This window comes from Natrix helvetica, assembly GCF_964273705.1.
Source record: "Natrix helvetica genome assembly, chromosome: 2".
NCBI classification, from domain to species: domain Eukaryota; kingdom Metazoa; phylum Chordata; class Lepidosauria; order Squamata; family Natricidae; genus Natrix; species Natrix helvetica.
In genome coordinates this window covers 39595591-39622768 of record NC_138552.1, presented here as the reverse complement: position 1 = coordinate 39622768, position 27178 = coordinate 39595591, and the positions used below count along the sequence as shown (strand labels likewise).

At 37.9% G+C, this 27178-nt stretch overlaps 1 protein-coding gene across 2 annotated transcripts in view; it reads left to right on the top strand.

Annotated features, from left to right (window-relative positions):
• Positions 1-27178, top strand: part of EDIL3 (EGF like repeats and discoidin domains 3) — a 259518-nt gene that overhangs the window by 198474 nt on the left and 33866 nt on the right. The window contains exon 9 of one of the 2 annotated variants that reach the window (XM_081943350.1): positions 6802-6967. The exons of the other annotated variant lie outside the window; for it this stretch is intronic. Within the exon in view, the coding sequence (XP_081799476.1) occupies positions 6802-6870 (69 nt within the window). The 3' untranslated portion in view covers positions 6871-6967. Of the gene's footprint in view, positions 1-6801; positions 6968-27178 lie in introns of those variants that run through there. 2 annotated transcript variants of the gene reach the window in all.

The window sequence follows — 27178 nt, the reverse complement described above, 5'->3', positions numbered from 1 at the left end:
TAAATAAGCTTCTTGGATGAATAGCAAGAAAGTTCAGTTGCCTCTTGAAAATACAGCTTTGGGACAACTGGTTGCTTAATTTTAATAGGTCCTCTAAATGTTACTTATGGTGCAGTCCCAGAGTACATTTCAGGCACTTGGCAATTGGTTCATCTTTATGATTGATAGCAACATTCTATAGTCATGTGACTGCAATTTGTGATGTTCTTTTGCTGGTTTCCAGCCTTGTTGGCTAGCTTCTAGAAAAAATACAGCCATATGAATTCATTGATTTGCTTAACAGCCATCACAATCGCTTAATGACTGAAGCATTTGCCTAATGGCTGCCTGGGGTGGGGGGGGGGAATCATAGCATTGGATCCTCCCATGTCGATGCTTTGACTTATGATTGACATGACTCATGATGGAAATTCTGGGTTCCGTTATGCTTGTAAATCAAGGACTACCTGTAATCTCTTCAACAATTTTTTTAAAGGCTCCTAAAATTTACCTGTTAAGTAGGCATTGGCATATTGATCTCAATTGTTGTTTTAAATTATTTTAGTTTTGGCTGCTTGAATAGTTTGCATAGTGGTTAAAGACAGTTTGTTTAGTTGTTAAAGCACCAGGCAAGACACTCTCAGTTCTAGTTCTTCTTTTAACACAAAGCCAACTGAGAGACTTTGGGCCAGTGCTCTTTCTCAGTTCTAGAAAACAGCCATTGGCAGACCACTTCTGAAATTTTGCCAAGAAAACTGTAAGGATCTGACCAGCCAGTTGCCAGGAGTCAGCTCTGGCACAAAAAGCAAATAAATGGTCACCCAGATTTTAATTTGGATTTTTTTAATCTTCTCCTTAGCTACAACTGAATAAAAGTGTATAGGGCAATTAATGTGCAAATGTTTTCCCTCATCCTGAGATTATACTGTAGAAAATGAGTAACAGAAATCTAAATTCAACAGCATGATTTTCCAAATGTTTTGCTCTGGTAGGCTTAATATACTTAGATTTATGTTTAATTCGTCCACTTTAAAAAGAGACAAACTCCCTTCGTTTTCCCTATAGAAACTGGGTTTTATTTTTACCTGTTATTGCTCTAATGTCTCCTGCTAAAATATAAGAATACGTTTTTTGTAACACATTTCCTCATAATAATAAATACCAGAAGCTTTTGACTGTGGATGCCAAGAGTTTCTCAGAAGATCTTGACTCCCCTAGGCAAAATAGTGTTTTCTATAGAAAGTGCTGAAATATATGCTTCATTTTTCTTGACTTTGCTAAACTCCGAAACAAAACTTGTCCAAGACAATATACACTAGTTTTATGTGAATTGTTCCATGATAGGTGATACTGTTAGTGCAGATAGGCAGGGAGTTGCAATGATAGCTCTTATCAATTCCCCCAGAAATATTGCTTGTGTTTCAAATGTTCTTCTGTTGCGAACCTGATTACGTATATAAATTGATTCCTTTTGCATTCAGAGTCTCCTGGCGGCCTAAGAAAAATTATGCCCATTTTTCTTCTGCTTCAAAGTATATAAAATCTGTCTAGGGCAGGATATGCCTATTGAAAATGAATGATCATTTGCAGTTCATAAAGTATTTTGATGTGGACTCAGAAATTTTTGACATTTTTTATTTTTATTGTTTATTTTTGAAGATGAAGTTAGCAACTGCTAGGCCTGTGCAAATCATGCTTTAAAAGTTCCACCATATAGAATTGTAGCAAGATACTGTTTCTATTTTACAGCTACGTAAGATATAGAAGTCAGTCAAGATTAATCAGATTGTGTACATGCACTGCTATCATTGTGCATAACATCTCTTCATTGAACATCCATGTCTATATATACACACAAATACAAATTCATGCATACAGTGGGAAAGATCTTTAAAACTGTTTTGTTAAGACAGAATACAACTGCTTTAACACATCAAGGCAATGATTATTTCTCCTACTAACATCTAACATTCCTCTTAATGTCCAGGAAAAGGGCCTTCTCTGCTATTGTACCTGCTCTCCAGAATATTTTACCTCCCTCCCTCAATCATGTGACATTAGCCCCAACCAGTGGTGGGTTCCGGATCCCGTTCCAACTGGTACGGTTGGAATGGGCCTGGTGTCGCCCACATGGATGCGAGTGGCACATGCGCACACGTATGCAGCACGCGCATGCGTTGTAGCTGCAAATGATGCTTCCGCAAGCTTCTGCAACGCTCCAGCTGCTTCTTTCTTTCTTTTTGCCAAAATCCAGATCTGTCCATTAATATTATTTATACTCTCAAGATTCTTTGCCTTTTCCAAGTTCTGATTTATAACTGTGGGTTAATTAGAACTTCTTACCAGGCTTTCATCTCATCCTGCACGCTCCTGCTCAACAGCTTTGGCTGGAAGCCAGCTTCTTGTGCAGTGAGGTTGCCATGCTGCTGCCCGACTCCGATTCAGAGAGCAAATCTCTGACCTACAAGGGACCTGTTGCACTCCCTCTGTGTCTGATGAGACACTGCTCCTTCTTCACATGGGGGGTTCTGATCCAAAAAGGATTTCAGAATTGGTATGTCAGACAGAGTTGATGTGAGACTCCTCAGAGCTCACACACCCCTCATCTATCCAGCTAGAGGACTTCTGGTCAAATTCTTTCCTAAAATATTTAAAGCCCACCCTTGGGGAGCAGCACAGTGGAGGTGGTTTATTTATTTTTATGGTTATAACATTACATATACACTCATACGTATAAGCATAACCTGCAGTAAGATGAGCAGCAAATAAAATAATAAAACAAAACAAATAAGCTTAAACTTGCTCTGGAGTGGGATAGCAATCATGGGTCGATTCACCAGAAAGAAAGCAGGATTATGATTGATTCCAAGTGAATTGTCCTGGTTGAGTTTCTTATTTCACAAGCTAGATATCCACATTGGTAGTATTATCAGAATTTGTGTCTGAGTTAGAAGATGTTAGTAAATGTTGTGTAACTGGGGGGGGGGTCTTCATTATGAGACTGGCTTCTTTCTCTTGATGATTCTTCATCCAATGTGCATTGGATCTTCTGCAATGTGATTTAAAAGATCTGAAATAACTTAATTTTGAAAGCATGTGGAAGAAAAAAAATACCATCTCTGATTTTATCACAGCCTTTTTGAATTGATAATGGTAGTTGTATTAGGTGTCTTGACTGCATAAGGTGTCTAATTGTTGGGACAATGTAATTGCACTCTGCTGCTGGTTCTTAGATCATGTGGCTGGCATGACTAAATGCTGAAGGCGCATGGAATGCTGTTACCTTCCCACCAAAGGTGGTCCCTATTTTTCTGCTTGCATTTTTACATGCTTTCGAACTGCTAGGTTCAGGGGTGGGTTTCAAATTTTTTTACTACCAGTTCTGTGGGTATGGCTAGGTGGGGGGCATGTGACTGAGTGGGCATGACCAACTTGACATCACTCACACCCATGCCCACTCAGTCATATGACCCCCCATCTAGCCACGCCCACAGAACTAGTGAACATTTCTGTGTGGCCTTGCCATGTTATGCCTACCCCCCCCCCAAGAGGAGGAGGAGGGTAGCTGGAGCCTTGGTGCAAGAGCGAAGCAGCACTGTAGCCCCCTTGATGCCACATTTGTGCATAAGGCAGTCTTAACTCACTGAGGAGGCATAAGGTAAGGTGGCTTGCCGCTGGCCTCCTGCTTTTCCAACCAATCCAGGTGGAGGGTGGTCAGCTTCTGCTCCTGGCTTTGGAGACAGATCCTGCCAGGAGGAATGGACACCCCATTTTTGCAATCAGGGAGGAAAAAGCATTTCAGGCAGTGGATGGTTCCAGGCTGCGATGTCATCCCTTTTTCCTCCCTGATTGCAAAAATGGAGCATTATTCTTCCTAGCCAGATCCATTTCCCATTCCCAACGAACCCCTGCACCTTAGCTGCCTCGGTTATAGGCTGATTCTGTATGCCCTGTTTTTGGAATAGGGAGGAAAAAGAGCATGCCCTTCTCTTTTCTTCTCCACCTTCTCTTTCTTCCTGGCCAGAATCATCTTCCATTTCCAGCAAGCCCCTGTGCCTTTGTTGCCTCAGTCATAGGTTGATTCTGCATGTCCCCTTTTTGGAATAGGGAGGAAAAAGAGCATGCCCTTCTCTTTTCTTCTGGCCAGATCTGTCTCTCAGGCCAGGAGCAGAAGCCAACTGCCCTCCGCCAGGGTTGTCTGGAGAAGGGGGACACTGAGCAGCAGCTTGCCTTACACCTCTCACACAGCACCTGCTTCACTTGCTCCTTCTCGGGCAGTTCCAGGCAGCCAAAATTGCAGTGCTACCACCAAAAAACGCTGTTACTGCGATCTCTGCCACCTGGAACTGCCCGAGAAGGAAAAGATGAAGTGGGCCTTGCAGAGATTGCAGTGGCTTGTAAAGAGACATTTCACTTTTGGGGCTGCTGCTCAGCTTGGCTCCCAGGAGGGCTTAGGCAATGGTGACAGTGGTGGCTCCTCACATTGCTGGGGAGTGAAGTAATCAAGGCCATTGTCTCCCCTGAGGTTCCCGCCGAGTCTCTGAGGCACTTCTCGCTTGCAGAGGAGGGTGAGGGTGGGATATATGAAAGCATCCGAGTAACTGGGAAAGAAATCCGCACTTGGAACCTGCCAAAAACTGTCACCCGAAAAGCGTAGCTTTCTTTTCCAGTTATTCAGAGGCTTTTGTATACTCCACCTTCCTCCTCCTCCTCCTGCAAATGAGAGGTGCCTCAGAGACACTAGATTGGGAAGTTAAAAATTGATGGGAGGTAAAGGAAAAGAAGAGGAATGGTCTCCTCTCTGCAAAGGCTTTTCTCAGGATGCTAGATCTCTACTTTCTCTCTGGAAAAAGCTATTGGCATCATCAGGATCTTGGCTAGTGGAATAAGCGTGGGATAGAAAGGAAACTTTGGAATGCGGGAGTGCTGGGTCGGGAGTCTCCCTGGAGCCTGCTTTTGCCCCGAGACTAAGGAAACTGGGTTGCAAAGAGGGCTGTGAACAAGGAGGCAGCCTTGCCGGGTCATTTTCTTTGGGCTTTCGTTTTGCCGCCGCTGGCTTGGCCCAGCCATGGCCTTTTGAAAGAGCGAGAGAAGAGACTCAGTGAGGGAAGGAGGTGCTACAATAAAACAGCCTCTGCCCCCGCCACCAAGGGTGAAATGGAGCACCTTTGCCCTCGCCTAACGCACACCTCCTTTCATTCTCCTCCCACCCAACAAGCGAAGGAGGCACTAAACTGCCTGCCCGCATTCAAACCAGGCTGCCTCCTGCCTCCCTCAGAGGGTTTCTGAAGGGGGAGGGAAGATCTCTCCCAAGACCCGCTTCCCTTACCTCCTAGCGCAGTTCCAGGACGGCAGGATATTCTTTCTTTCACTGGTACAGGGGCATAGCCAGGCTGCCATCGCTAATGGTCTGGTCCGCTACGCCAGATTTTCACTACCTCTTCTGGTGTATTGGACCGTATTGGGAGGAACCCACCTCTGGCTAGGTTGGCAGAAACATGGACAAGTAACAGGAGCTCACTCCATTACACAGCACTAGGTATTCAAACTGCCAAACTGCTGACCTTTCTGATTGACAAGCTTAGCGTCTTAGCCACTGAGCCACCACATCCCTGGAAAACCACTCATACTGTAAGATACATAGGGAAGGGAAAGAAAAAGCTGTATCCATGAGCTGGAAACTTGTGTTGAAAATATATATTTTCAAATATATTTCAATGAAACTGAATGATGCAGATCTACACTGTGTCAACCCCCAAAACGTGACAAACTGGTTGTGCAGGTCATCAAACAGCAAGAAGTAAAATCAATGTTAAAATTGTATCAAAAACAGGTTTTAAAAAAGCAAAAAGACTAAATGAAATTGAAGATTCTTATTAAATCAAGAAATACAAAAACCAAAATAAATTATACCTGGACAGATTTTAAAAAAATCTTCATTCAATTCTTAAACTAGGTCAAAATCATTACCAGATGAGCATCATCCCTAACACATAGCTATAAATTGGGTTTATAATAGGTATGAATTGAGGTTTTGATCCAGGTCACAGTTGAGTCACATATTTCAAGTGAAAGAAAGAAATGAAATTATTTCAGTTCCCTGTTCTGTAATCTTAGAAAGTGATGTGGATTTGGTCAAAGCAAGAGGTTTTAAAAGCAGGAAGAATTAAAGAATGTCTTGCAATATTTTTGCTTATTTGGTTGCTTATTTTTAAGTCATTCACTTGACATAGTCTATCCAAAGACTTTGCCATGGTTCTTTATGTCATGACTGAAAAATAACCAGCTTTGCTTACTTTACATAATATTATTTTACATTAATTGCAGTAATTAGTGATGAAAGTCACTTGATAGCATCCAAGGGCAATATCCCAGCAATGCATTTAGTAAAATTCTGTGTCATTGAGTTACCTTGTTGTCTGGCAAATGATTCTTAGCAGGATCATTATACATATTGTTTTGATTAAAATCTATATTGGTTCTTGGATTAAAATGCTAGTCCATTTTGAAAACTGCTTTTACATTATCAGAGCTTTCATTCCCTATTCATTTTATGAAAATGTTTATAGTAACAATAGAATTTAAGTGTTCCATTTCAATAAAAACAGAAAAGCTTAATTTATTTTTAATGTAGCATTTAAGCTATAAAATGCAGAACCTTGGAACAAGCATTAGATTTATTCCAGATAGCCAGCTACAGTGATATAATTACCAGGACAGCTAAAGAAAAGTCTTCTAAAACTTTATTTTGCAAGTAATATCTGCTGGATACAATGAAATAGAAGTAATTTGATGTGATTTAATTTAATTTATTCATTTTAGGTGCCGCCTGATTCCAAACTTTTCTGGGTGGCTTACCACATAACAAACAATAAAATACAACATGAATAATGAAAGAAAATAATGAAAGAACAAGAAAAGCAATGAACAAGAGTATGAACAAGATAATAGGCTGAGTAATAAGACATTAAAATATTATTTTTATTGACTCCAGATTCTGTTTTCCTTTCATGGCAATATATTAAAAGGAGAGGATGTATTACTGGTTATAAAAGGAAACTTAATTGTAAAATGTCTGGCATTTGAAATAGTAATTAAAATGTCTCATTTATGTGATAAGGAGTTAATAAAAATATTTGACACCTTTATTTTTATGTGTAGCTAGATCTAATATTAATTATAAACTTTGAAAGACAAATCCTGTATGAACACTTTGTAAAGCAACAGAAGTAATAGTCTCTAGTGCACTAGAGTTGCATTTCTCAAACTCGACAACTTTAAGATATGTAGCCTTCAACTCCTAGAATTCCTCTTGCAGGTTTGTTGGTGTGAGAACAATCGAAAGTGGGAGCAGTGTGTACATTGCCTGGACTTGTGCAAAATAAATGTGGCATATAACTCTAGCAATAAATTAGAATTTCCTAGCATGGTATCTAGTGCTGGGAGTTCCATAAGTTTTGTCTCAATATTAGGTTCCTATTGAAACCTGTACCAGGTACTCTCTCCCTAATCTTACTTTCCTATTATTTGAGTTTGGCAATACATTTTTAAAAATCTCTTTTTATTTTTGACGTTTTCTTAATGTAGCTTATTTAGACACATTGTTATTTGCATACAAAAGCATTCGTTTTGGTGTCTATTTCTGATAATAACCTTCCTATGTGCACATACTGTTCACATTTTCTTTCTCTATGGTTACCTCTATTCTTTGAAACGCTGCACTCCCCTTCCCCAGAACAAGTGGCTGTTTCCGTCCTTTCCTTTCTCAAAAGCTGAAGATCCTTTTATTCCACTTCTTTTTTGTTTTGATTCTTCAGATAGATAGACTAATTTATTTATTTTATACTTCTTGGCTGTGCTTCTTGTGTTTTTTTTTCATTGCTCTTTGTTTTAAGTCACTGCCAGACTTTACAGACTTTGGGTGGTCCATATAGTTGTGCATGGCTGACTGAAAGGTCAGCTTTTCTCACAATATCTCAATACAAGGTATCTATATCATGATGTGTGGTGAGGTTTATGGCTGGTGAGGCTGGTGATGTCATCAAACTGTGTGGTTGCTCCGATCGCACGGGCACAGCCCGACCGGAGAAGTTTCTTTTCTCAGAAATGTCAGAAAGGGACAGGCAGACACTTGGTTCCATTCCCCTCCTTCCTGAGCCAACATGAAGGGGACCATGGCTGCACTGATCTGAGGCTGGCGCTGAGGAGCCTCCTGCACACGTGATCCCATTTCCCTTGCAAGGATCCCGAGCTCGCCCGATGCAAAAAATGGCGAGATTGGCGCACTTGGGGCTGCTGCTGCGATATCCAGGGAGGCTAAACCAAGCCGCGCGCCTCTCCCAGCAACTTTCCCGGCTTCCCGGAGTAATTTTTTTTTCATGATGAGAGCGGTGAGGCTCTGCCTCCCCTGCCTCCCCTGCCTGCACATCACTGATCTATATTAGTTGACAAATAATATCAAATAAATCATTGCAATCTGCATGTTGTGATTTAGATATTTGTGTACTTGTGTGTGTCTCTTTATGCACGCCTTTCCATGTACTTTTTCATTGTATCATGTTTACTCAAAAGTAAATATCTATCGTATTGTTCCCCGCCTAAAAAGGAATGTTTAGATAGGGAAAAGCTCCATTTCTATATTTGCAGTGAACACGAAACTGTTCTCCCATTAAAAAAATAATCAAATATTTCTAAAGAAATTCCTGTCCCATTGAGTCCAATTTGGCCTTGTACATTAATCCTACATGAGGGTTTCTCAACCTTGTCAGGAATTTGAGAAGCCCCCGGGAAATTCTGGGAACTGGTCCACACGTCTTAAAGTTGCCAAGGTTGAGAAACACTGCCCTGTACAATTTCCTGCTCTGTGGTGTCCTTGATACGCTCTGAGTTTGATGGTTTGCTTACAAATGTTTAATTACCCAACTAAGTAATGCACAGAGCACTGCTCCTAGGATGATCAGGAACTGGTTTATTTCAGTTAGAACCAATGCTAGACAAAAGTTTCTAAATTGGAACTTGGTAAGACTACTAAGGGCAACAGTTTATAATTTAACAACAAATACTATTTAAGAAATTCATAATCCACAACATTAGTACTTGGTTTTGTCTGGCTGTCTATTTATGTCCGTCTTTTGTCCATCCATCCGCCATCTAATCTGTGATGTGCCTTATATTTTTAATAAATTCAACAGGCAGACTTGATGGACCACTAGGCCTTTTTCTATCGTCAATTTCTGTGTTTCTATTTTATTGTGTGCATTATCCTTTTATCTATGCCAAAACTATTTTATTATTCAGAGATTTCTTTTTAAAAGTATAATCTGATTATCAGGGTGCAACAATTTTAAGTATTGTATGTACATTTGCAACTCTTCTAGTATTTTCTGCTATTCAGAGATGTATATGAGTAGGCAACTATATAAACTGAATAAACATGGTGGCTCAATGGCTAAGACGCTGAGCTTGTCAATCAGAAAGGTAGGCAGTTCGGTGGTTCGAAGTGCTGCGTAATGGAGTGAGCTCCCGTTACTTGTCCCAGCTTCTGCCAACCTAGCAGTTTGAAAGCATGTAAAAATGCAAGTAGAAAAATAGGGACCACCTTTGATGGGAAGGTAACAGCGTTCCATGTGCCTTCGGCCACATGATCCTGGAGACATCTTTGGACAGCGCTGGCTCTTTGGCGTTGAAATGGAGATGAGCACTACCCCCTAGAGTCAGGAACGACTACCACATATGTATGAGGGGCCCCTTTACCTTTAAATGTTACAATAGTGTAACCAAATATGCCAACTGCATAAGTACCTTTACCTGCATCCATTATTACCCATAATGGGTTTGTTTTATATCCAAATATAATTTTATTGTATCACCATCTATTATTTCTATTCTACTCTATGATATAGAATTAGCAATAGAGAGACACAGTGTTATAGATGTCTTCTCAGTCTTTTTTTTAAGGAGCAGCTGTGCTTATAGCCTTGAATTTTGTTTCAGTTACAAAATTCAAAATATCTTAAGTGATAACCTGGGATTTTTTGGCACAACTGCACTTGTAGGGAAATAAATTTACTTTTACTATGACAATAAAGAAATGGTTATCTGGAATTAAAAACAGCATGAATTAGGAATTATAGAAAGAGATAAAGGAGATGAGTTCCAAATCAGAAACTATATTATTGGATGACATTGCATCCTAAAAGTGACTTGCATTTTACTGTACTTAATAATAGTCATTTTCAGGCTTTATTATAAGAATTTAATATGGCACATCATATTACAGATTTAGAATTATATCTACATTTTGCAAATCAGATTTATGCTTCCACTACACTATTTGCATAAGGAGGATAAAAGAAAGTAGATGAACTGTTTTCGTGAAGATGGGATGTGTATAATAGTTGTCCATTTGTATCATTATGCTATTATGAGATTAACCAACATATACAAAATTGTATTATAAAATCCTGGATGTTTTAAGACTATCTATCATCATAAGCATCAGTTTTGTGTTGTTTTATCTTAGTCTGCTTTCTGGCAAAATTAAGGCAAAATAAAGGCAAATTCTGTGCCTAACTAGGAAATTATAAATGGAAGACATTTGTCATTTTCTTCTTGCATTATCAATAAAATCAAGGCAAGGGGTTGGGAAGAGATTAGCAGGGACAAATCTCCCTTTAATTAATCTTAATTTAAAAACACCTATGTCAAAGATCTTTTTAGAAGTCAATAATCAAGGAAATATTATACAATACATACAATAGCAGAGTTGGAAGGGACCTTGGAGGTCTTCTAGTCCAACCCCCTGCCTAGGCAGGAAACCTTATACTATTTCAGACGAATGGCTATCCAACATCTTCTTAAAGACTTCCAGTGTTGGGGCATTCACAACTTCTGGAGGCAAGCTGTTCCACTGATTAATTGTTCTAACTGTCAGGAAATTTCTCCTCAGTTCTAAATTGCTTGTCTCCTTGATTAGTTTCCACCCATTGCTTCTTGTTCTACACTCAGGTGCCTTGTGGCAACCCCTGAGATATTGGAACACTGCTATCATGTCTCCCCTAGTCCTTCTTTTCATTAAACTAGACATACCCAGTTCCTGCAACCGTTCTTCATATGTTTTAGTCTCCAGACCCCTAATCATCTTTGTTGCTCTTCTCTGCACTCTTTCTAGAGTCTCCACATCTTTTCTACATCATGGCGACCAAAACTGAAGGCAGTAGTCCAAGTGTGGCCTTACCAAGGCATTATAAAGGGGTATTAACACTTCATGTGATCTTGATTTTATCCCTGTTTAACCTAGAACTGTGTTGGCTTTTTTAGCAGCTGCTGCACACTGCTGGCTCATAGTTAAATGGTTGTCTACTAGGACTCCAAGATCCCTCTCACAGTTACTACTATTGAGCAAAGTACCATCTATACTGTACCTGTGCATTTCCTTTTTGTTGCCTAAATGTAGAACCTTACTCTTTTCACCATTGCATTTTATTTTATTAGATAGTGCCCAATGTTCAAGTTTGTCAAGATCCTTCTGTATCTTAAGCCTATCCTCTGGAGTATTGGCTATTTCTGCCAGCTTGGTGTCATCTGCAAATTTGATGAGTTCCCCATTTATTCCCTCATCCAAATCAAATGGGCCTAAAACAGAGCCTTGGGGTATGCCACTGCATACTTCCCTCCATGTAGATGCAGTTCCATTGAGGACTACACGTTGAGTGTGGTTGATCAGTCAGTTACGAATCCATCTGGTGGTGATGCTGTCTAACCCACATTCTTCTACTTTATCTAGTAGTAGTTTATGGTCTACCTTATGAAATGCCTTACTGAAGTCCAAGTAAACTATATCGATGGCATTCCTCTGGTCCACTAATTTTGTCACATTGTCAAAGAATGCAATAAGATTAGTCTGGCATGATCTGTTTTTGACAAACCTGTGTTGGCTTTTGGCTATTATTTTGTTTACTTCTAGGTGTTCGCAAATTCGTTGCTTGATTATTTTTTCCAGAATCTTTCCTGGTATTGAGGTCAGGCTAATAGGTCTATAGTTTCCTGGATTTATTTTTTTTCTTTTTTGAAGTTGGGAACCACATCAGCTCTTTTCCAGTCCTCTAGCAGTTCCCTGGTGCTCCAGGATCTCTGAAAGATATAGTTCAGTGGTTCTGAGATCTCGTCTGCCAGTTCCTTCAAAACCCTGGGGTGTAATCTGTCTGGTCCTGGTGATTTGAACTCATCTAGGATAGACAGGTGCTCACTTACCATTTTCTTCCCTATTTCAACTTGTGTTCCTAATCTGATTTTTGTGGTGCTGTTTTGATAGGTTGGACTGTTCTATCCCTTTGTGTAAAGACAGATGCAAAGCATGAGTTAAATAGTTCTGATTTCTCCCTGTTGCTTGTCACCTTCCTGCCACTTTCTCCCAGCAATGGGCCAATTGTTTCCTTAATTTTTTTCTTGTTTTTAACATGTTGGAAGAAGCTTTTTTTGTTATTTTTTACTTTTGTGGCAAGCCTTTGTTCATTGTGAGCCTTAGCTTTCCTCACTTCATCTTTACAATGGCTCGGGCTATTTGCTGATATTCTGCCTTAGTTATGTCCCCCTCTTTTCATTTTTTATACTTATCTTTTTTGTCTTTCAATTTGTCAGAGAGTTCTTTATGCAGCCATGCTGGTTTCTTTTGAGAGCTGTTATTTTTCTTCTTCATTGGTATTGTGCTAGATTGGGCTTTTGTAATCTCATTTTTCAAAATGTCTTGAGTTGTTTTCCTCCTGAGGATTCTCATCCATGGAATTCTTCCCAAGCTCTCTCTAAGTTTATTGAAATTAGCTATCTTAAAGTCCAAGACTCTAGTTTGACTTTGTTCTACTACTTGTGTTTGCATAATGTTGAATTCCAATATTGCATGGTCACTTGCCCCCAGGGTTCCTGTGGCTTCAACACCTTCTATCATTTCCTCTCTGTTAGTGAGAATTAAGTCCAATATGGCTGATCCCCTTGTTTCCTTCTCTACTTTTTGGGAAACAAAGTTGTCTGCTAGGTTTGTTAGGAACCTGTTGGATCTTCCACTTGGTGCAGAGTTTGTTTCCCAGTTGATGTCAGGGTAGTTAAAATCCCCCATTACTATTGTGGTGTGCTTCCTACATACCTTAGTTAGCTGACTGGCAAAATGTTCATCTACTTCTTCTGGTTGGTTGGTTGGCCTGTAGTATAGACCTATGGCAATGTCATTCCCTCCCCCAACCTTTAATATTGACCCAAATGTAATCAAGATAGTTCTCATATAATTATGAATTATATAGATCCCATAATCTGTCAAGCATGAAATAATGCATTCACAATGTAGCGTGTAAAATGAAATAAAATCTTTTGCTCTAACATCCCCCTTCTTTCTCCTTCTCCTCCCCTCTTCCTCCTCCTCCTCCTCATAGAAAATTTAAAAATAAAGATTTATATATTTCATTTCTTTATCTCTAACAAATGAAATCTACCCTATCATTCTTTTGCTTTAGCAATTAGTCAAAAACTTACCATATCTTTCATCATTCTGCCAGTATGTTGGAAACATGTTAGCATGAATTCTGTCTGCTGTGACATTACGATATTTAGCACATTTTTTTCTGTATTTCCCTGTACAGTTGATCATTTATATGGTAATGCTTGATTACAGGTAGTCCATGTGTTCAGCAAATGTTTGAATTTACAAAGGCATTGAAAAAATGGACTTACAACCAATCTTCAAAATTGTAGTCATTGCAGTACCCCCAAGTTACCTAATCAAATCTTGAATGTTCGGCAATCAGTCCACATTTATGGCCATCACAGTATCCCATGCTCAGGTTCTCCTGCTCTGCTTGAACTGCTTCTGGCTGCAGCCTATCTTCCCCATTGCCCATATCTGCCCTTTGGGTCACCCTGCATTTCATGGCCAAGATGAAGAGGCCTCTATATTCTGCTCCTGCCTACCCATCACTATTGTTGGCTTTTGTTGTCTCTTTTGCCACACTGTGCTCACTTACACATGTGTGATTCTTAGCTGACAATGGGCTGAGACTGGTGAAGTGAAGTAGAATTGCCAGGAGCCTGATGGCCAAGTTGCTGAAAATGAGTCCTGTACCAACAGAGCTGCCACAGTGTGGGACATGCAACTGACCAACATTGGAAAGCTCAGGGCAGGGCAGGAAAGTGAACAATAGTCAGCTGGAGGCAGGAGAAGCATGAGGTTCCCTAATAACCACAGTCAGATCTGCCAGAACTGCCAACACGAAACAGCACAGTCAAATGATGTTTTGCTTAATAACCACTTCACTTACTGATAGAAATTCCAGTTGCAGTTGCAGTTCTACATAGGCTGACTGTATTACTAATCTATACTTGATAAATGATTAATCAGTTGATAGGATAATGTCCATTCACTTCTCAAATGTTTTTCATGCATCCTATTTTGTTTCCTACGTTGATCAATATAACACTGTATATTTACACTACAAATGGTAACACCAGGCAGGGGGAAGATGAAGCATTGCCATACCATAAATGTATTCTACATATCAGTGACGTGCGGTGACGTTTATGGCTGGTGAGGCTGGTGACGTCATCAGGAAGGCGGGGAATGGGACCACGTGTGCTGGAGGCTGAGGCTGCCTCAGCCTCCAGCACACATGATCCCATTCCCCGCCTTCCTGAGTGCGCTCCGCCGGCTCGCGTTCCACAGTCCCCAACAGCAGTTGCTTTTCAGTGCTTTTCTGAGCATCTGGCATTTAGGACATCCAGCTATCTACCTAAACGCCAGACGCACAGAAAAGCACTGAAAAGCACTTCGTCTCCAAGCCACTTCATCTTGATGATGTCGCCGCAGTGGCTGGGCACAGCCGGACCTCCAGAGTGGCACTGAGGCGGTCCGAGCGGATGAAAGAGCGAGCGAGCGAGCGATGGAGGATCAGGCAGCCTGATCCTCGTTCGCTCACCCGCCGGACTGCCTCGGCACCACTCTGGCTACCTCCTTCTGTCCTGGGAGCTGCAGCAACATCATCAAGAGGAAGTCCAGCGAAGGCAGAAATGTTGTCGGCGCTCCCAGACTTCGTCTTGATGACGAAGCCATGAAAGCAACTGGGGAACGATGAGAACCTTCCTGCCTCTGCTGGACTTCGCGCGCTCCTCGCGACTGCAATATATGTCCAGAAGCGGCTTTTGTGGTTAATGGGGTTTGGGCTTCCAGCCCAACAGCCCCTGCCACTTCTGGGCGTCTATTGCAGTCGCGAGGAGCGTGCAAAGTACAGCGGAGGCAGGAAGGTTATTGGTGCTTCTGAGAACCCTCCTGCCGCCGCCAGTTGCCCAGCTGGCACTGCCCCATGCGCGCACCTCCTCCTCCTCCTCCCTCCTCTTCCTCTTCACTCCCCAAAAGCTCTTCTCCTTACCGGAGCTTAGCGGGAACCGTGTAAAAGGGATGGGAGGAAATATATATTATATTTTATTATTATATATTATATATTATTTCATGATGAGAGGTGAGGCTCTGACTCCCCTGCCTCCCCTGACCGCACGTCCCTGCTACATATATTAAAGAACAGCAGCTTGTTTGTATTAATTTCTAGCTAAGATACTGCATCAGCATTCCATATATAATACTTACAATGAAAACAACTGACAAACAAGGTATAATCCCAGATTGTGAGATACATGTTTGTTATCTGCTGCAAAATATATAGTTGTCTTCATACAAATTATCCAAGTGAGATAATAAATTCAAAAATTATATTTTCTGGTAAATCACATAAAATATACTTTGGCTATAATACATATTTTAATTTAACTGTAGCATGCTTTAGCTTTCAGCAATAAAAATATGAGATTTAGGATGAAAATAGTTCTTTTAATGCTGGATTGGTTCTTCTATTTACCAGTAAATAGCATATTTCTTTTGAAATGTAATCCTTGCATTGTAAATGATATGAGTGGATTTGATGAGTTATAGCCCTGTTGGTTTCTGTAGCATGATGTATGTAGAAAACTTGTGAATAGGATAAAACTGAACCCATTGGTTCCTCTCCCATTCAACATGAAATTATTAAGTGTCTGAAAAGAACTGTTTCAGAAATCTACAGAGTTTATGCTTGTATATCTTGTCTTTTCAAAGAATTATGACTGCTTACGGATTATAAAATATTACTGGAAGATATAATTCAGTTTTGTGGGCCCAAAATAGGTTGAATTTTAATATGTGAGAATAAATTACATTGTCATATCTACTAGTAATTTTTATGTTTCATAATTTTAGATAAGAAAAGAAAGGTGGGGGAGGGAGGGTACAAGAGCCAGGACAAAAACAGATACCAAACTATGTAAAGCATTCTTTGCTTCTTTGAAATACTGAAATTGTGTTTCTAATAGCACTTCTAAATGTCATGCAATTCAGAAGTGCATTGGCGCAGTGGTTAGAGTGCAATACAGCAAGCTACTTCTGCTGACTGCTGGCTGCCTGCAATTTGGCCGTTCGAATCTCACCAGGCTCAAGGTTGATTCAGCCTTCCATTCTTCTGAGGTGGATAAAATGAGGGCCCAAATTGTTGTATGCTGACTCTGTAAACTGCTTAGAAAGAGCTATAAAGCACTGTAAAATGGTATATAAGTCTAAGTGCTATTGCTATGCTTCACTAATGCTGATAAGTACAAAATACATTATTGAAGCTAATTAAAATTTGGACACCGCTAGGAAATCCTACAAAGCTATTGACTGCATTCAATGAGAATAGGTGAGAATAAGGCAATGGAATACTATTTCTGTACTGTTGCCTTGGAAAATACACCATCTATTTATTCAGCAAAAGTTGAGGCCTTTGTACAAAGGACAACTGGCCCACAAAGGAATAGTTACTGTTAGTTTATATGAAACAGTCAGTTTGGTCTATTGGTTAAGGCACCAGGCTAGAAACCGGAAAAACTGGAGTTTTAGTCCTGCCTTAGGTATGAAAGCCAGCTGGTGAGTTTAGGCCAGTTCCTCTCTCTCAGTCCAACTCATCTCACAGTGTTGCATTTGTGGGAAAAATAAGAAAGAGGAAGGAGTCTTGTTTGTGTTTGCCACCATGAGTTATTTATAAAAAAATAATAATACAGGTGGGAATAAATAAATAATCAAACAAACATGTAGCAAACTATTTTTGAAGGTTAAGTGTCATGTGCAAAACCATAATAGATATGGAATGTATGCCGGTTATGTCATAGATTGATCTGCATCCTGTACTTCTTTGGCTTCCTGTCATAGATAGATTACCATCGTTATCCTTTGCTTTACTAGATAGATTTTGATCCCATTCATTTCACACATCAGTAACTTATGTGTGTCACCTTCAGGAGGATATATAACAATACCAAGCCCAGTATTATATGTTTAATTTACATTGCAAGTTCATCAGGCAGAATGCTGATCATGATTGCTGGCATCAGCCAGAATTAAAGCAAGGGAAGAAGTGAGTCAGCAACAGTGGCAGAGGACAAAAGAAGAGATCAGGTCACTTCATTTGACTACATAGCCAGAAAAGAAATGCAACATATGGGTGACAGCTACACATTTTCTCTATTTCCAAATGGTCTTCCATAATCTCTTTCTGTCCTTTGGAGTGGTGTTTCTCAACATTAGCATATTAACGATGTGTGGCCTTCATCAAAAACATGCAATCCTGTTCTTGGTTTGACTTCCTACCTATAGTATTCAAACAGTTTATATAATTCATGTCAGCTAATTTTTTACGCTGTTTAGAAAAAACAGATTGTCTCGTAAATAAGTACATTGTGTGTGTGTTGTTTGTGCACTTATCCAAAGAGACAGAGAGTGTTTAAATCATTTTTGCTAGCCTATTTTCTGCTTATTCTCTGATTCTTCCTGATGGTCCCTTTTGTTTAAAGAAAAAAAAAATCCCTGAGCAGCTTTAAAATAGCCACTTTTCATTTTTACTATGACTTGTCTTACAGTCAGCTGTCATAACATAACACTAAGAATCCCCACCTCACTTTTTAATACACTTTTCATACTTCAAGAGTATAGCACTTAAAACCTGGTAAAGAATAATAAAACCACTTAGTCTAATGTAACTTCAGAATTGCTGTGCTGTTGAATAATCTCCAAGTATTTCTTTTCTTTTTACAATTCTTTATTCAAAATTATATTCTGATGACCTTAAATTCCCATGGTTGGTTGTATTAATAGTCAAATAGTTCAATCTTTATCAAATCCAGTAATATGCAAACTATAAACTACATTCCATAGCAAAGTATAAAATGTAATGAAATATGCATATCCTAAAATACATTGAAACTTTCTGACAGAAATATTCTTGACCACTCAAAAAGCCCAAACCATTTACCAATAGTTGTGATGTCAGATAAAACTTTCATACAATTTCATGGGAAAAACCAACACCATTTTTATTTTTTATTTATCTTTGTGTCCTATATATTCTGATATTTCTCCAAGAAAAAAGTGGAATATAGTTTTCTTCTGCCTCCAATATTTAGCTACACAATAAAATATTAAATTCATCTATTAGATTTCACAGCTGGTGAAATGTGAACCAAGTTCTTCCCATTCTTAACCAACTATAAATAACTTATAAATATTATTAAGTTATATTGAGAACAAAAATGTATACTAGAGCACACAAAAAACACTTTTTTATTCTGTAAGATCTAATACAAGTCATGAATTCATCAGTGTTTGTCCTCATTTATAGATTTACTGACATATAAATAAAATCTTATGTCCTATTTGTATAAAGCTTGTCAATCACTTTCAAATGCAAATTGACTAGGAATAAGACAGACTGACCCATTGGAGACTATAAAATTAAAGGTCTAAATAAACAATTATTTATCATTCTATCCTGCAACCTTCTTGATGTTGTACCAGCAACTCCATGTATGTCCATTTGTTCCTACAATTGTAATACCAACCTTTTAAGCTCAAACGCCCAAGAAAGTTTCTTTACAATTAATAGGGTACAAGGGCTCATGTAGTTATGACACTTGATTGACAATTTGCAAGCCCACATTAAAAGCCCGAGCACTGCTGTGTGATGCTCCCATCATTCTCTCCAGCTCCTGCTGACCTAGCCACTCAAAAGCATGCAAAATGTGACTAGATAAACAGGTAGTGGGATCATTAGCGGAGACATGAATGGAGCCTGCAACTGGGCAATCTCTAGCAACGGTAATGTCAGCAGCTAATCCTTTCACCATGGACACGCTTCGGTGCTTCCAACATGAAAGTATAGTATAATAAGGTATAGTGCTTCTGTTTTCTAGCAAAAGTCAACAATAATATTAACGTGAAGATGTATTACTAATCCTAGTTCTGTAGTTCTTATCTGATGTTTCTCGAACCTGAATATTTTATGTTTATTAGTACAGACCAAATATGCTTAAATACAGATTTGGACAAAAAAAAATACCTGTTAACATCAGCAGTCTGTGAATTCATCAAAATCTTCCACTCTGGCAAGTAACAATAGATGTATTGTGTGGAGAAGATGTCGTTTCTAATTTCTAAGGATCTTCTTCACTATTTTCCTTTAAATGAACTTTGTATTTTGAAAACTATGTTCTTTCTTCTGCACCAAAATATATAAGCAAATTAAAGTTTAATGTTGCAGAGCATTATCCCAAACATTAAAATTAATTATTCAAATTCAATCTGCAATCCAATTTTACAGACAGATGCCTAAGCTTTGCACTTTGACCATCAAAGCAGTGTGATTTTTTTTTAAATGAAACTCTTGAAGTGAGTCTGCACTGAGTAATTTAATATGTATTTTATGTGCTGTATTCCATATTGTGCAACAAATTAAAGAAAGAAAACATGACAAATAAAATATTGCCTAGACCTCACTGGTAAAATATGTTGTTTTAGTATAACAGCATACTGTATTATGTTAATCAGCACAAAGAAAGGATAGAAATTGTTGCCTTACATTTCTGCTATTTGTATATTAATTATTTTATCGCTTAAAATTTAGTGCCACATAGCCTCAGAATTTGGTAAAGCGCTTGTGAGATTTTACAGTCCACATTAACTATTCCTATTAAACTAATTTAAATGTTTTTAACAGCATGGTTAGTATCATAAATAAAAAATAAGCACTTGAAACCATTCGTATGATGTAAATAACATGAATGGAGATATAGCGAAAACTACTGACATATGCAGAACAAAAGTAATTGTTGCCTTTGTTGGTTTTTTAAAAAATAGAACAATGTCACTTTTTTTTTCATCTTCAATATATCAACAAGATTTCACTAATAGAGTAAAGCAGCAGCCCATATGTGTGTGTACATATATTCAGTGAGGCTTTACAACAGAAGAGAACATTTTATTGCAGTTGTAAAAAAAAAAAAAACAGATGGATCATGCACGTTATCTCTTCAAGACTTCAGTAGAATGAGATAATATTGTACATCACTGAGTGTTACCCATGAGTGAGATGGGCCACCTCTAAATTTGATAATTAAAAATAAATAAAATAAATAATTATCTCAATATAAGCCATTGATTTTTCCAGACAAACCTGAACCATTGCTTGGGCAAGAGATCAATTCTGACTACCTCTTTACTGCAGTCTTTCCCAGCAATAACAATGAATGGCTGTTGTGTACACTTCAATTTGCAACATTCTCAGCAATCTCTACACTAGCTGCATAATTCTGGAAGCTAAATATTCACATACCTGAAGAACATGCAAATTGGCGTAAGCTGTTTTAGTTTGCTTCTTTTCTTTTGAGTCTTATTATATACTTGCCTATATATCCTATTCCAGTCTAGGAGCCTGCAGTAATCTGTGATCGATTTGCCTTTGAAATACATATTGTAGAAATGGGTACAGACTTATTTGCATTTTCTCTGATTCCTATGAAATTTGTAGGTCTTGAATATTTGTAGCTAAACAATCTCCAAGAAAAGGTGCACATTTTCTTTTGCTACGGCCTTCCTGTCTTCTATTTTCTATCATCAATCACCTCTATCTTCTTTTTCCAAAAGAATAATGTTTTTCCTTGTAAAAGCGGGGTTGACATGCACACTGGGGCAGCAGTATACATTGCTTATGTATTCATGTTGAACGTTCCAAAGAATCCCTTCATTTTTTTCAAGTATATCACTTGAGTACTCAAGCAGCTGAATTGATTTGGGGGGGGGGAGCTGTTTGAATAACTGATCAAGCATTCCTGCTGTTGTGCCATATTATGCAGCTCTGCTTCTGAAGTTCAAAAACAAAGAGAAGAGATGTAAGAAATAGAAAGCAGTGAAGTGAATAAAACTCCAATAAAAAGTCAAAGACAATAAAAATTAAAAAGTGCCAGTGAAATATTAAAGAAACTGTTATGTTGGCAGCATTTTCAACTCTTCTGATATGAGTAAAGGTTATTTCTAGTGAGACAAATATTAAGTCAATGCTATTCCATGCCCAAGGAGTATTATATTAGCAGTTCAAGAGCAAGCCAAACCAGTAGTGTTGCTTGTACAAGCTATTGGTTGATTGTCAGTCTAGAATACGGGCTAAAATTCTGCTCTGTATTATATTTCTTCTACAACTCAAGATTGTAAACCAGCCAGAGATGTACTTACTGAATTTAATACGTTGTGCGCATTGATCATATTCTCTATGTCTCAGCTATAGAACATTTGAAATAAATGAAATGACTTCTTACATTTAGGTCGAGTTTGCCTTGAATCCAAATGTGGGTTCATTTTCAACAAAAAAACAAAACAAAAACTGGAGTGCAAAATACTTGCTTAAAATATTTTTGGTGTCTAAGTACAGATCAGCAGTCATAAGTGCTTTAAAATCCCTGCAGCACTGGAGATTTAACAAGGTGACAAAAATATTAAGCCTTTCATAGCTATGTTTAAAAAGATGTTAGAATATGCTGCACGTGATACTAAAGAGCATAGGTTGAAACTGGAATGAAGAATAGGAATGTTCAGTATATGAACATCAATAGCAGATCATTTTGACATCTCATGACATTTATATACCGTAGTTCTAAAATTATGCTCAATTCAAACAAAATATTGCATTGGACAAGTTTTTATAATAATAACAACTTTTTAGATGGAAGAGGTGTCCATTCAGTAGTTAAACAAAACAATGAATCGTTTTTAAGATATGTTGGTGTAATAAAATATGTTTCAGAATATAAAGCTGGATGCATTATATTGATGACATTTGGAAAAAATAATAATGATATACAGAGTTTCACAGAGATGCTTTGTCCTAATGGAACTTTGATAAAAGCACACTTTCAAGGCATGTACCATGTACTCTGTTAATCAAAACAAAACAGTCAGGCCATCACACTCACAGGAGTGTGAGTGTCAAAAAAAGTCAAGATGACAGTCAAAAATGCCAACATGTGCTCATGACTGTCCCAATAGCCCCATGTGTTATTGCTTGAGTGTAATACAGCTTGGATATCCTAGCAATCCTATTTCTACTCAGTTAACATTCTCATCCTTCTCATCTATCTCTTTGTGTGTTCCAGTCCAGAACTTTCCACATTGCATCTGACTGAACTAACTAATAACAATCTGTTTTACTTCTTGAAAAGGGCTAATGTAGGATCACTGCCTTTGTTAAGGCATTATGTACGATCATATAAACGGAACCATGTGTCTGTGATGCTTCTGGTGATGCTTATTAATTCAGTAGTCACTAAATACATTGAATGAAATGTTTCTTGTTTGTGATACACGTGTCTAGAACAACTTACAGTTTGTGATGTCATTGAATTAAGTGCATGCCTTGTTTTTTTTCTCACCATTGCTCTTTTTGTAGCCAGTTCATGATTTTATAACATTGATAAAGACCTTCCATTTGGACTTGCAGCTTATTTATTTATTTATTTATTTATTTATTTATTTATTTATTTATTTATTTATTTGCCATATGTTTTACTAGTGAAGTGACTCGGGGGGGGGGGGAGTTAAACATAAAAATAATAATAAATGATAAGTATTAAATAAAAACCAAGAGGACAGACTGCATAGAGATGGGGTCTTCTCTTTACCCATTTCTAGAATAAAGCACTCCCATTGAGTCTCCAAGCCAGCCAGCACAACCAGGTTCTAAGCCCCTTCTGCAAGACCAAGAAGATTGCAAGACCAAGAAGGTGGAGACTTCTGGCAGCAGAATGTGCCAGCAGGCAGTGGCAATACCAGAAAAGACTCAGTAAACTCAGCCAGACAAAATTCCTTGACTGACGGGTCTGTAACAAACCTTTCTGCTGGACAGAGTGGGTTGCCCAATCCCATACACCCTATAGATCTATACAGATGTAATAGCAGCACTAGCACTTAGACTTACATACTGCTTCATTGTGCTTTACAGCCCTCTCTAAGTGCTTTACAGAATCAGCATATTGCCCCCAACAATCTGGGTCCTCATTTAACCCACCTCGGAAGGATGGAAGGCTGAGTCAACCTTGAGCCGGTGAGATTTGAACTTCTGAAGTGCAGCTAGCAGTCAGTACTGCATTCTAACCACTGTGCCACCTTAGCTGTAATAGCAGAGTCAAAGACAGTCTTGCAGTGAAGACTATCTCTTCACTGTTTTTGGCTGGAGTTTGGCACCTTTATTACTTGTTAAAGGCTATTGGTGTTTCTTCTCTATAAAGTATGGACTATATTTGCCTTCATGTATATGAGTCATTTGCTGCTAATCACTATTTATCACTATACAAAGCAAGCAATCTTCTATGTGTCGGCAGCATAAGGTCCATTTAGAATTTATAGTCTGGCATTCTGATCCTAAAACACATTAGGATGAAATAAGATCCACCGATTTCAATGCAACATATATCAATTGCTGCATCAATTCATACGACAATTTTCTAGCCTTTTTTCTTATTGGTAACTTATGCTTGCATAATAAATAATTGAAATGCTCTAGGTTTAGACAGAGACATAAATATTACTCAAGGCCAAATTATATGTGATGGGACAGCAACAAATTATATGTGATGGGACAAGAATTTCCAGATAACATGATCTCAGCTGTTCTTTTTAGTGCCAGTATTACAATCCAATGCACATCCCATTTCATACTGATTGAGTACCATTTGATTCAATAATGCTTAAAACTGTCGTTGTTTATTCAAAAGTTCTAATGATTTTCATGATACTTCAGTCTCATCCAACTATATTTCTGTTATAGCTTTAGGTTTACTTGTATCAATCTACTTTTCTCAGAAGCAAATAGGATACTTCGAACTGAGTAAACATACCTACAATCATGCCACGCAATAGTTCAGAATCAAATAGCTTCCAGGGTTAAATTTATTTCGAATCAGAATATAAAAGGGAAAAGCAGCTTCCTTCACAGGTTTTAAGAAAAAAATCCAACGTAAAGTGTAGCATAACCTAACATGCAGATATGACCTATGGAAGCTCCAATTATTGCACTGTTTTGGATACTTTTTTCATATTTTTCAATAAAAATTAAAATATACTGAATTTCACCATAAAGCTTTTTAAACAAAGATTAGAAGACACTGTGTTTCAACATGACTTAGCGGCAGCCCCTAGCTTACATTGTCTTTTCAATGAATGAAGGGATATGCCATAAATATATTAGTTATAATTATTCTATACCCATTGCCATTATTTCCTGAAGTTTTTGTGTGGGATTTAAGTAAATTACATGTATGAATCAGGGTGGCTCAGTAGCTAAGACACTGCGCTTATCAATCAGAAAGGTCAGCAGTTTGGCGGTTCAAATCCCTAGCGCCACATAACGGAGTTAGCTCCCATTTTACTTGTCCCAGCTTTTGCCAACCTAGCAGTTCGAAAACACGTTAAAAAATGTAAGTAGAAAAATAGGGACCACTTTGATGGGAAGTAACAGCGTTCCGTGCACTTTCGGCATTTAGTCATGCTGGCCACATGACCATGGAGACGTCTTCGAACAGCGCTGGCTCTTCAGCTTTGAAATGGAGATGAACACAGTTCCCTAGAGTCAGGAATGACTAGCACATATGTGCGAGGGGAACTTTACCTTATGTGTGAATCACTAGCACAAATGAAATTGTTATACAACCATCTGGTTTACATATGATAAATAAAATTTATCTGGTTTACATATAATAAATAGAAGTTTTTAAAGATCACATGCATTACATTTATATGCTGCCCATCTCCCCTACAATGCAACTCATACAAACAATATATATATATATATATATATATATATATATATATATATATATATATATATATATATATATATATATATATATATGTGTGTGTTACAACCCCTGGTATGCCTAAAGTCTCCCTTTATTTATTTACCAGTACAAATACAACACACATATATATATATATATATATATATATATATATATATATATATATATATATATATATATATATATATATATATATATATATATATATTTGGAAACAGCATCTATATTAAAGTGGTTAAAACTTAAAAGGCAAAACTGTCTATAGAGACAACTTTTTGAAAATTGATGTTAGCAGAAATTGGTTGTTACCAAAACATGGTAAAATAAATCAAAATAATCTAGTTCAGTTATGATTTAGACATAATGTTCTTGTTATCAGTTTCACCATGTACAATCTGGTTATGTATTTCCATGTTAAGGACAACCCACTGTGCATATTATGCATCACACAAGGTGCATGAGGAAGGGCAGCATTAGCAGGTTTTTTTTAAAAAAGGTTTTAATAGCACACAAACATGCATGTGCATAGCTGGAATATATTAAGAGGTTTTTTACTGGTGTGCTAGTACATATTCTCACATGTAGAATCTATTTTTAAAATACTTTTTTTGCGCACAAGAACACCATAGATGCCAACAGCATCCCTGCTTATGGTAATCCTACAGAAAACCTGTTTCAAAGAATGCAAAGAAATAGAAAAAGGCTAACAACTGCCTCTGTTGAACATTTTTATTTTTTGAAATCTCAAGAATAATAGATAAGCCACAGTCTCAGTAGTTTTCTACGTACAGTTACTAGCAGATAGTCAGTCCACTGCAGTTTTCTCACAGGAAGAATAGAGAATGAGAAAATGATCATGAATTCCAATTTCTTCTATTGGAGAAAAACAACCATTGCTGCTTATAAAGTGTGTCGTTTTATGGGGCTTCTCTGGAGTGATGTGGTAATAGCATTTACTGATTGTGTGGGACTCATGAATTGAGTTAATTACTTCTTGGTAAAGCCAACATGTCCCTAAATGTGTTGTTATTTGTTCATGTGGCAATTTCAAATCATACTCAGTTCCAAATCTTCCAAGAATCTTGGCAAACACAGAAATTCATGCTTAATATCCTAAATTTGAAAGTGACTGCCAAAATAATCTAGTGTTCTTCAACTTTGGCAGCCTTAAGATACATGAACTTCAAGTAATTCCCCAGCCACCATGCAGGAGTAGAAGTGCACAGATTTTAAAGTTACCAAGGCTGAGAAACACTGATCTAATTTAACTCATGCCAGTGTAAGTAATCAAAAGTGGAGAAGGAAAGGAATACCTACAGAGATGTTACTGCTGTCTTACCCTAACATCTGTTACCCTTATCCACCTCGTGATAGATTGTTTCTGCCTCTGATAAAGAGCTCTGAGTTTCACAGTGGTTCTTTTTAATGTTTAATCGATATATTCTTAGTCTTACCTGAAATCTAGAGAAAAAGATATACTGTAAGTAAGGAGATGTTTTCCTAAGAACTAGTTATTTGGTGGTTGTAATGTGCTGTATGTGCAATGGCAAAGACTTAATATAAATGGATGATATTTTAATTCTTAAACAAGGCAGCAATGCTACTGTATAATATATGGCTCCCTAGATCCTGAGGGATGAACTCTGCTATCAGATTGGCTATCAAAGAGGACACAACTAGCTTAGAGACAGCACTTCATTAAATATTGAATATAGTCCAGATAAACAATACTATACTTCAAAATGAATCATAGCCTATGCAGTTATGAATAGAATTGCAATAGATTTATAATGAAATATACAAGTGCTGTAATTTACTAGTTTTCATTCCAGCACTTTTTGTTACACACACACACACACACAAACACACAATTTTCTCTCCAAGAGACTTTATATGGAGTTTATTTTGTTTTTTTTTAATCAAAATTCATTGAAGTTAAACTCTTATTCCAATGACTTTTTACTTAAATAAGATTCTTTCT